This window comes from Nothoprocta perdicaria, unplaced genomic scaffold (assembly GCF_003342845.1).
Source record: "Nothoprocta perdicaria isolate Ctin4 unplaced genomic scaffold, notPer1 scaffold_5, whole genome shotgun sequence".
Taxonomy (NCBI): domain Eukaryota; kingdom Metazoa; phylum Chordata; class Aves; order Tinamiformes; family Tinamidae; genus Nothoprocta; species Nothoprocta perdicaria.
This window is the reverse complement of record NW_020455754.1, coordinates 9,730,886-9,742,222: the sequence shown is the minus strand read 5'-3', so window position 1 is coordinate 9,742,222 and position 11,337 is coordinate 9,730,886. Positions and strand designations below refer to the sequence as shown.

The 11,337-nt window shown below is 42.7% G+C and overlaps 1 protein-coding gene and 1 long non-coding RNA gene across 2 annotated transcripts; one reads left to right on the top strand and one right to left on the bottom strand.

Annotated features, from left to right (window-relative positions):
* Window positions 1–5,811: 5,811 nt before the first annotated feature.
* LOC112954283 lies at window positions 5,812–6,539 on the bottom strand. The gene is made up of 3 exons (XR_003250681.1): window positions 6,414–6,539; window positions 6,221–6,324; window positions 5,812–5,856 (listed from the first exon to the last, which is right to left on the bottom strand). It is a non-coding gene; the product is annotated as an uncharacterized LOC112954283 (long non-coding RNA).
* A 3,328-nt stretch (window positions 6,540–9,867) lies between these two features.
* On the top strand, window positions 9,868–10,992 carry LOC112954487 (neuropeptide Y receptor type 6-like). Its single transcript, XM_026047668.1, has one exon. It carries the CDS (start codon window positions 9,868–9,870, stop codon window positions 10,990–10,992), a length of 1,125 nt encoding a protein of 374 aa, XP_025903453.1.
* Window positions 10,993–11,337: the final 345 nt, after the last annotated feature.

Sequence of the window (11,337 nt, the reverse complement as noted above, 5' to 3'; positions counted from 1 at the left end):
CCGGCTGCCGCTGCTCCCGCCGAACGGGGGGGCGGGGGGAAAACACAGACACGCACAAAATGGCGGCGGCGCCTCCTCAGCAGCGCGCCCGGCGACTGGTGCCCACACAAAGGGGACGCCGGGAGCCCCGCCCGCCGCGCCGCCCGCAGCGCCCGCCCCCCCGCCGCGCGCCCGGCCAATGGCGGCCGTCTGCGCTTTGCCGCTCGATGGAGGCGGGCCCGCAGCGCCGATTGATGGGTGCAACATCCAATAGCAGGGTGCAGCCCCGGCCGCGCGCCGACAACTGCCGCGGCAGGGGGCGGAGCCCGGACGATAACTGACGTCCTGACTGACCAATAGAATCGGCCGCTAGCGGCCTGCGAAGCGACCGCCTCCCCCGCCCCCTCCCTCCAGCGCGGAGGCAAAGGGGCGGGGCCGGGGCCGGCTGCGCCAATGCGTCAGCTCGGCGGGCGCCAGCCAATGGGCGCCGCTGTGGGCGCCGCGCGCTTTCTCCGCGGCGGCCCCGCCCCCGCGGCCGGGGGGCTGCGGGCGGTCGCGCGGGAGCGTTTGAAACGTGACCGTTACGGGCCGCGAGCGCCCTGCCCCCCCCGCGCCCCCCCCCTCCCCGCGCTGTGGGCAACGTGGAAGGAACATCTGGGGGCTCCGTGGGTTCACCCCATTGCCTCGGGGCTGACACCCCTCTTCAGATTTTTATTTCCTCCCCATTCTGTTTTAATCCGTTCCTGTCTCCCTCTCGTTCCCAGTTTTGCGTTATCTTGTTTCCCCTTTCCAGCATGTTTCCAGTACCTGTTGCCTCCTGCAGCTTCGCTTTGCTTTTCCTACCAGACCTATTCAGTCCTCTGTGCACCCCATCGCTCCATCATCTCACCCTCAACTCTCTCCTTAGCTCCAGTATTTTATAAGATAAATACTTACAACTGGAAGGTGTGCTGGAACACGGCACCAAGCCTTCCAGTCATGTTATTATCACCCTCATTTCCAGCTTCGTTGCTATGAGGTGCAGCAACAGTAGTGCTGCCTGGTCCTGGTTTAAGTCTGCCCTCCAGTTCTGCTCCTGGGCGCCTTTATAAAGGTGCTGTGAGAGCAAACACTGAACGCTGCAGCCCTCCCGCGGGGCAGTTACAGTTTTGTATTGGATTTGTACTTCCCAGTACCCTAATCTGTATTTGGGTAAAGCTCTAGCCGTGCAATCCTGCTTCCTCCGCCGTGCCAGCACTACCGCTTGATGCAAACGCACAGTGAGCCCCGTAGGAGAACGGAGACGGACACAAATAACCTTACAGTGAAATGGGGCTTGGTTTTCACCACGGGTGCCAGCGCCGGCGCAAGGGAGGAACCAGAACTGCAGCATCCCTGACGCGGATCATCACCGATCCTGGGAAAATGCACCCTCAGAGACCTGCGGATAGCAGCGCAACGTTGACTTCAACAGGGAGCGAGTTCACTACTGCCCCATGCAAAGTCCAAAAAGGCTGAAAATTCCAGCACAAAGTAAACCGTGGTTCTTCCCGATACCCCTTCCTACGGCCTCAACTCCAAAGATTAAATCTACAACTCTTAATAAAATTCTGTCATCATTTCTATCAGTAGTTTTCAGCCTTTAAACTCAAAGTTGTTGTTTTGCGATATAGCAAAGTCTTTGAAGAGGAAGTTTTAATTATGACAGAAATATGAGTTGTTTGTCCTTGATGACCATTGACAGGGAAAGATAAAATTTGTTTATATCTCAGAGCATGAACAAACACAATCATCTAGTTTTTAGAAAACAGAATGTGCTCATAACGTCCCTGAAAGAGTTGTAGCTTGCAAATAAATAAATCACGTTATTCTATTTTAAAAAATAACCTTTTTCTCCTCAGGAGCTGCATGAAAGCTCCACAAAAAATACATTTTACCTGCCACTCATTGTAAAAAACGTAGCACTTCCCAAGACATGTTAATATCTGCTTCAAGTATAAAACTCTCAGGACAGTTTTAATAGACCTTCAATAATTTATGGTGAAAGAGGAAGAAAAATTAAGAGGAGCTAATTATGGCCTCAGTGGATCACAAAGAAACCAAGCACTTGTTTTCAGGGAGATACCAAGAGACAAATAGGTCATGGAAGAGATCAAAGAAAGAAATCACCTCTAGCAGGAGGAAAAGATAAGGAGTCTTTAAGAAAGAGGTGAGCAAATCATTAGGCAAAAGCAGGAGCTGACACAGATGCTTCCTCTTCATTTGCACATTGCCCTTCTTTTGGTGGGTGGTTGATTAATGGTGGGAAAACAGAAAAGGAAAATGCCTCTAGTATATATATGTATATGTGTGTGTGTGTGTGTGTATCATTGCTCTAAATTATGTTCGGAGAACGCACATCCTGCATGCAAAGGTCCAGGGGCTTGGTGACACAAGGACGTTCCCAGCACCACAACCAGTTGCTCCTGCACATGGACGTGGTGTGGATGCTCTTCCCTCCTGCCAGGGCACCTGAACCACAGTGCAGACTCCAGCCAGAGCGCCGGGCTCCTGCAGGACTCGTGTGTTAGGTGCAGGATCCCATCGTGTGCCAAAGCAGGGACAGGCTGCACGCTAGTGGCATCCCTATGAACTGTTCCTAAAATGTGTTTTTATTTCCTTCTAGCTGCGGGGAACTGTATCGAGGTGTCCTAGGATAGACTTGGGTATCTCAAAAGAGCGGTCGTGGATGAGCATCAAAGATTGAATCTCTCACTGTGCACGCGACATGTGACAGGTCTGCTACAATACACATTCCAGCACCTACAGCAGTTTCCCTGCTATTTTATTTTTAAATGATTTTAACTACCTATGAGCAAATACATCTTATTGCCCTACCAGAGACACTGGCCAAACACTGCACAAATGATGCAACATTTAATATCTTCACGTGAGAGTAAAAAAAGTGTTAGAATGCTAGGAGGAGGAAAATAATTACATTGTTTTCAGGCAATAAGACAAAAATCTGTTATTCTACTAGAAAACATGCTGCCTATAGACCACAGGAGGGCATCACAGCTTAAGAGATCAGAAACTAGCACAAGCTGGACAGTTCTTTTCCCACCCTACGCGTCCTATATGTTATCATACACTCTTAGTAAAAGCCAATGGAAAACAAACCTTTAAAGAGATTGTTAGACCAGTTTTAGTAATTTGCAAAACAGATATTTCTGACATGCTGTATCAGGGGCTCAAACCTCTAAGATGGGAATGTTAAAGCTTTGGAGAAGAGTACCAGGAGCAACAGGATATTGAGAATTCAAAAATAGCCCTTAAAAGTTAAAACCTTTTCATTTATTTAAAACGGTATACAAGCACAAAGTCACATCCTTCTAATCTGTTCCAATCCCTTTAATCTAGTTTTTATCAGTGCAGTTGGCTTCTGTAAATCAACAGATGTAATTTAATTAAAAAAAAATGCGACCACCATGTGGGTCATTTTCATGTTTAAGCAAACCTGTGTTGTTGGTATGACGCAGGTTCAATGTTTAGGTCCTTTTTCACCTTTCCGTGGATAAAATCCACAGGGAAACCTCCAGGATCCCTCCATGCAGACTGTTTGCAGAGTGCACTCCGCACCGACATGCTCCTTGAAGGTGGCAATACGGTCCTGTTAATGCATCCTGGCTGGGTGTGGATTTTGCCCTGCTGTTTCTATATGTGCTCCAGTTTGGGACCCATCTTCGCGCAGGCTGCTCAGATCTTCCAAACCGCTATTGCCAAATTCCCCAGGGCCCTTTGGGAATTAAGGGGACCCAGCCAAGCGTGGCGAAGGAGGAGGGGACCTGGGCGCTATTTCCCAGAGATCCACACACGTGCAGGCAGGGCTGCTAATCTAATCGTGTCACAGAGATATCACTAGACTTTCAGAAGCCTCACTCCTACCTGAATCAATACCTCAGGCAATGAATGATTTTGCAGTTGATAAGAAGAAATTTCCCATTAAATACATGCAGCAGCAGCACAGACTTTCCGATTTGTGGAATGTGAAAAACTTCTTAAAAGACATTTGACAGCTATACTGCAGATTTTTTTTTTTTTTTATTACCATTCCTTTTCTTTCTTTCTTTCTTTTTTTTTTTTTTTTTTTTTTTGCAAAATATTTATCATCAAATCTTGACCGTAAATTTGAGACTATCATGAAACAGCAATGATTGGGACAGTCATCAATTTGGCATTGATGAAACCCCATTAAAAGGTGCTACGAAGAAACCAGACAATCTTCTGCCTACCTAGAGTGTGAACATGACACAAGATGGATATTTCTACCCCGTGAAAATTTAGATATATAAGAATCTGCTAAATGAAGCATTCTGGTATTGTATGGATAAGAAGATGACAACAGAGTAACATGCAGAAACTGTTTGTTCCAAGAGCAGAGTCAACAGCTCTTCCTGACATCATCTTCCCAGGCCCTTTGTAAAGAGAACGTGCTGAAAGAGAGAAGAGCAGGGTGAAGGGGAACGTCAGAGAATTTAATTCAATTTAATTCTTTGAACTTGCATTCCCACTTGTTCTTCAGTCCTGCCCTCTTCCTCCTGTCTGAAGCTCTATTTCCTTTTCTTCTGTATTTTCCACTGTAACTAAGTCCTTTCTCCTCTAAAAGTTTATTTAAAAACGGCCATAATTTGAAGCAATGCGATGAAAATAAAACAGAAAAACGTGTTCTGAGAAGTCAGGAAAAGTTTCGGAACATCAAAGAATCTAGCAGTGCTGGGACAGATATGAAAGGGGAGATCTGAGCTATACCTTAGTCCGAGACAGAACAGGATCAAAACGACGTTGATAGTTGGATCAAATCAGAACCTCTTTGCTGACTATGACTCGCTAGGGCTTAACCATTGCACAGAGCAGGAACACTTGAAGGAATTGGGTTTTCCTCCAGCACAGAACATTATCTTTCCTTCCTCACATTAACTTGCACCAACACAAGGGTGGGGAGGACAAGTTCAGTTATTCTGGCTTATTTCTCTGTGCATCTTTGATGTGCTATGAAAGTTAATGCCTATTAAGAAGAAGTATTCCAGATACTTCACAGATATTACCGGTCCCTGGTGCAGCTCTTGGCTACCCTGGCAGCACTTTTAAAGAATTCTTTTCACCTAGGAAGCTGGGAAGTTGTATATATACAGGGTATATAATATGGGGGGTGTTTAGCTGAGAGAAAAATTCATCTCCAAACTCCTATCAACCACCATCAAACCCCCTACAAGTTCTTGAGTTGAAGCAGAAACTCTAAAGTACTTTGGAAAAACTTCTTTTTTTTTAATAGTATTTTTGACATAGTTAAAATGAGCAGGTGCTAGAAGTATTTTAGAAAAGTTTATTCACATGATTCACTAAAAGCATTTTGGTTAAAATTTCAAAACTCACTGACTAAGCTTGAGCATAAGCAAAGGGCTTAAACTAAAATGAGGGCAAGTGAGGGAGGAAGCATTCAGAAAATCCTCCTAACAGTAAATTAGGCAGTAGACATAATCTAGGATTGCAACTGATGTTTAAAAAGGAGCTAAATACATCAAGAACGGGTATAAGTATCGGAAGCAGAAGAATTGGCTGATCTCAGAGATTCCTTCCACTCCCATTTTCTACAAATAGGACAGCATTACAGTTAACAACATTTTCAGATATTTAGCTTTATCCAGATATTCTAGGTATAGCAGTACGTCAGACACCAGGGCTCTTCCAAATGTGTCGTGTGAAGTTTCCACTCTCTAATTTATCACTTATTTATGCAACTTACCTACTTTTCCTGAATCTGTCCCCACACAAACACACCCAAACTCGGGACACTTTTTTATTGTCTCTCTGTTTCTCACACTGAAGAGCCCCAGGATGGTTCAGCACGAGACACAGATCCTGGGGAGTAAAGGGACACAGGTAGGAATGGAGGAATTTAAAAACCAATGCACCAGGCAGCACATCCCAGGAAATGCCAGTCACTTTCCAGGCCCTTAAACATCCCCACCTAGTTTCCTAAAAATGAAATATATTTATCTATTATGAACAAGACACAGACATTTTATTGGAAAAAAATGGCAATAATAATAAATTACCTTTCAGCACATGCTAGTAAAATATACCATGATTTTTACATCTCTGCAATAAAAGCTAAAATACCAAGTTACAGTGGAAATATCAGGAACATAATGGGGATACAGTAAATGATCCCACCTAATTGCTTGTGCTTGCTCTTCCTAAGCAGCTTACTGTATTTCCTTACCTCCCTCGGTTGGAAAAACAATAATCCATCCGCGGGTGTTTACATGCAAGAAATTCAACAGAGGTTCTTAGGAAAACCTTTGCGCTCCAGACCAGATAAGATAACTGCAAAGACAGAGGGGGAAGCTGATGTGTTTGACAGGGGCGGAGGGAAGGAAAGCCCATCCCTGTGACTACTGGTCCCTTTTCCCCACCCTGCTCACTGCCGTTCGCCTCTTCTTGGATTCCAGAGCTGCTTTTATTCCTCAGCAGCCTTTCCACAGCCTCGTGGCTTCAGGCACACTTGGAAATTGTAAAACTGTGGCTTGTTTCAGAGAGAGAAGAAAGGAGAGCAGATGGCTCTGGTTTGGATTCTTTTATGCACCCAGAAGATGTGTTTGCTGGCTCTGTAATTAACTCAAAAAGGGGGGAAGAACATTTGTTAAGGACAGAGTGTGGATATGACTTGAACTTTTCACCAGGTAAGAAGTCACAGAATCTGTAAAGCGGAAGGAAAAAGTTATTGAAATATAAATATAAAAATATGAATTATATTGAAATATATTATATAGAAATACAAAACATATGAAAATATCTTTTAAATGATGTTTTATACTGACCATCACATTTAAAATTGGATGCAAACTTTCATCAGATTTTATCTATCAAATACCTCAAAACTTAATTAACAGATGATGCTTTCAACCCACATTTGGTCATTTCAAAGAGATGGGGACTATCTATTCTTAGAATAGGTAAGAAAGAACTCAGAGAAAGAGACTTTCTAAAACTAATTTGATTTTAGACTGTGCTTTTAACTTTGTTTTGCTTCTACATGATTTGATAGTATTTCTGCAGCTGGAGGAACGAAAGCGCTAAACTAATTGCCTTATAATTTCTCATATTGGTAAATTCTCACTGTTTCTAATAGAGAATCTTTCTATAATGCACGGATTAGGGATGGAAAGTCACAGAGATATTAGTTCTCACATTAAGCACTTCAGTGCAATTTTGACACGAGCCGCAGTCGCGGCTCAAGGATGCTCATTCCGTTAATATTTATAAATCTCAAATCCTACATAATTTGTTATAAATGCCAGTCTAAATTACAATGTATTTCAACATGCTGCAGTGCATACTAATATATACTGTTTTTTCTAGTGCTATGAATACTTCAGATTTTTAAACAAGATAGTGGTTTCATTGCAAAATAAATGTTTAAATTACCTTTCAGCATGACATGTTACTACAGAATAATCTTTTTAGTTTGCAGCGCAGAGTAAATAGTTAAAGTTTTCTCTTTTTTTTTAACTGAAAAAAAAAAAAGAAGAATGATGATGTAGATGATGAGGGTGTCTGAAGCTGACGTGCTGAGTGAACTGATTAGCAGGTTAATAAAGGGACTTTCCCTAGAGGCAGAAATTGCTGAAGGAGCCTCGAGACCCACAATGAATTCCCAAAAGGGAACATCCAGCTCCGATATCAAACCCTTGTTGTGCAGCCATGGATAAATAAGAGTAGCAAGTAGTGCATAAAATATTACAAAACTGGCTCAGCCTCGTGTCCTCTGAGTCCCTACAGCTTCTCCTCCTTACATAAAGGGCAGGGTATGGATCTTGGTACTAAGCCAGTACTAACTCCTGGTCTCCTTAAAGGACAGCGTTCCGATCTGGGCAAGGTGGGTGGGGAGATCAGTGCAAATTGGACAATCACCCTTGGGATAACACAGACCTTAGACTCTTTCACACTCCAAGCTGGCAGCAAGGAACATCACAGCAGCATTTACTGCTCGTTGGCCTCTTGCTCTTCCCGCACACGCATCCTTCTGCGCCAGTAAATCCAGCCAGGCAAGTCCAGGGACTCTAAGGACACGTAACCTAGGGGGTCTTCCAGGAAACCCGTTGCCCAAAGGTCTGTTTTGATTGTGGTAATCAATCCTACATATGTTTTCTTTTTCCCCCATAGGCTCTTAATCTGAAGCACCCAAACTAACGTCAAGCAGAAGTATCAGAGTAAAACAGTCTGGGATATAACTTCAGCTGAAAAAGTCTCTGGTTAGTTGCGGGTAACAAAACAGTCACAAAAATCATAGGTCTCAGTCTAGTCCTGAGTTTGGTGTTTAAACCTGTGAAAGTCACGGAATATTTTCTATTCCTTGGTGATTAAATGATGGGAATTGCTTCAGTCAAAAGGCTGCTAAGTCTTCTACAGATTACACTCATTACTTCTATTACTGACAAGGTACCTCTCCTGCTTTGTGCATCTTCTAACTCTCCACTACTTTTTCATCCCATTATCTCCTCAGGGCTCTCACTCTACGGTGTTTAGTACTAGGGGTGAAGAACTGCCTTTCTTCCAGCTAATTTTCCAATAATTCCTACTTTCTAAGGAGTTAAGGTGAGTTATGAATTATGTTTCAAAAAGTTCATGCATTGAAAGTTCATATATTGAGGACAAATTCTGCCATCTTTCAAGTTTAAAAGTAAATCTTATCTTTCTCTTTTTTTTTTTTTTTTTTCCCTCTCCTCCTGTCTCCTTTCCCAGGTTGGAAACAGCCTCTTTCTGTCCAGAAGGCCAGTGAGCCTTTGATTTGAGGTTAACTTTTTAACTCACTGCTAAATTCAAACCCATCAAGATACTCAGCTGAAGCTGATTCTTCCCATACTAGTTTTAAAACAACAGGACTATATTGATATCAGATTTTTGTTTGACACCCATTTAGGTTAGATCTGAAGGGCAAAGCAACTCTAGCTCTCTAAAGCACACATTGCATTTAACCCCAGTAAAGGTTTTGGGTATCATTTGTCAAACTTCAACAACAGTGTGTAGGGAAAACAAAAATATAACCTCTAGCTACTATTGGTAAAGAAATCCTTTTGTGGATAACCAAGATGCAATCTCTGTCTGGCTTATGTTTTTCTCAGATTAGATTGAGCGATAAGGACACACCAGCTTCAACACACACAGATGCAAAAAAGGAAACTCCCGTACACATGTCATTCATAAAAGTGTGTTGTATATCACTTATGCTCAAGCACACATCCTTTTGAATCAAGTCAGAGGGATCTGGTATATTATCTCATTATCACGTATAGCTTTAGAGAAAAAAAACTTATGTCTGCAGTTAGCCATTTGATGGAACAAGCTGGTTCTTCATTTTTTTTTGATAGTAAACAGGAGATGTGTCTCATCAAAATTCTTCAAACCTTGCTAAATTATTGGCTGAGACAAATCTTAAAATATTTTGTCTTGGAAAGCAAAATTTATCTGCATTTGATAGAAGAGATTTTGTAAGAAAATCACTGTGCAACTTGAAACAGAGCTGTCACTGCTCTCTCTAATACATCACAGGTAGTTCTGTAAGGGAGACCCATGGTTCTATAGCACTATCAGTGCTGAAAAAGGTAGCATCAATCCCCATCCAGATAACTGTGCCAAACCAAGACTACTTTTCATTTGTTTTTCTTTTCAGGATTCTTCGTGCTGTAAACACTTGTGAAACTTTGAGCAAAACTAATACAAAACCAAATACAAAGACAGAACCATACTCATCACAGCCTTGAAAAGCCCTAGACAAAATATTTCACAAATAGTAAAGGTGGGGGCATGGATACACCCCCGTATACGTGCAAAATAGGTAAATTTTGTCCATAGTTTGGGAGATGCTTCATGATGGATAAAGCCATTCAGGACCCTAGTGAGGTTCTGTCTAATGAAACCATTTTGAACAACAGCTATTCTCAGTTTTTAAACTTTGATACGTGTCAGCTTTCCTTTCCTGCGGTATTTGTGCTCATTACAGCTTATACTTTAGTGACCATAGTAGGGCTTTTTGGAAATCTTTGTCTGATTATTATAATAAAGAGACAGAAAGAAGCTCAAAATGTCACAAATATCCTGATTGCCAACCTCTCTTTATCAGATGTCTTAATCTGTATCATGTGCATTCCCGTCACAGTTGCCTATACCTTAATGGACTACTGGATATTTGGGGAAGCTATGTGTAAAATCAGCTCTTTCATACAAAGTATATCTGTCACAGTCTCCATTTTCTCACTTGTACTGATTGCTATTGAGAGGTACCAGTTAATTGTGAACCCACGTGGCTGGAAGCCTAGTATTTCCCACGCATACTGGGGAATTGTTTTCATCTGGGGGGTTTCTGTTATAATATCCATTCCTTTTTTAATATTTCACCAATTGACGGATGAACCCTTCAAACATCTATCTTCCCATCGTGACTTCTACAAGAACAAAGTTGCTTGCATCGAAGCGTGGCCATCTCTTATGGAGCGGCTGATTTTTACCACTAGCCTGCTGGTTTTCCAGTACTGCTTCCCACTGGGCTTTATTTTTATCTGCTATCTCAAGATATTTGTATGCCTCCGGAAGAGACATGGCAAAACAGATAGGATGAAGGAGAACGTGGGCCGCCTAAGCGAAAACAAAAGGATTAATGTGATGTTGATATCAATCGTGGTGACCTTCGCAGCTTGCTGGCTGCCTCTCAATATATTCAACGTTGTTTTTGACTGGAACTATGAGGCACTAATGAGCTGTAACCATAATCTAGCATTTACACTGTGCCACCTCGTGGCAATGATCTCCACTTGTATCAACCCCATCTTTTATGGATTGCTCAACAGGAATTTTCAGAAGGATTTGGGGGTGTTAGTTCACCACTGCAGATGCTCAGCTTCACCAGAGGAATACGAGAACATTGCCCTCCCCACTCTGCAAACTGATGCATCTAAGGGATCTCTAAAATTAAATACTGCCCCTGTGGATATCTAAACCGCTGCCTATATCTAACTGATATCTAACCGCTAAAGTTAGCGAGGCAATTTTTGTGAGTTTAGTTTTGCACAAAAAGGACTACACTCCCTCGTGTAGACACTGCTAGCAGGCACTTTATGACAACACTAATTACTAATAAACCACTTCTAGGAGGCTTAAAGATCAATAGCAATAGATTAACAACAATATTAATGTTTTAGTCTCTTAATCCACAAATTTCTGGTCGCTTTAGCACCAATAAAACTCCCTCCATCGGAGCCAGTGACACAGCTGCGCTGCCAAGACCCTGGCTCTGCCCAGGAAACTGAAATTTATGGCACCCCCAACCTCATCAGACACCTT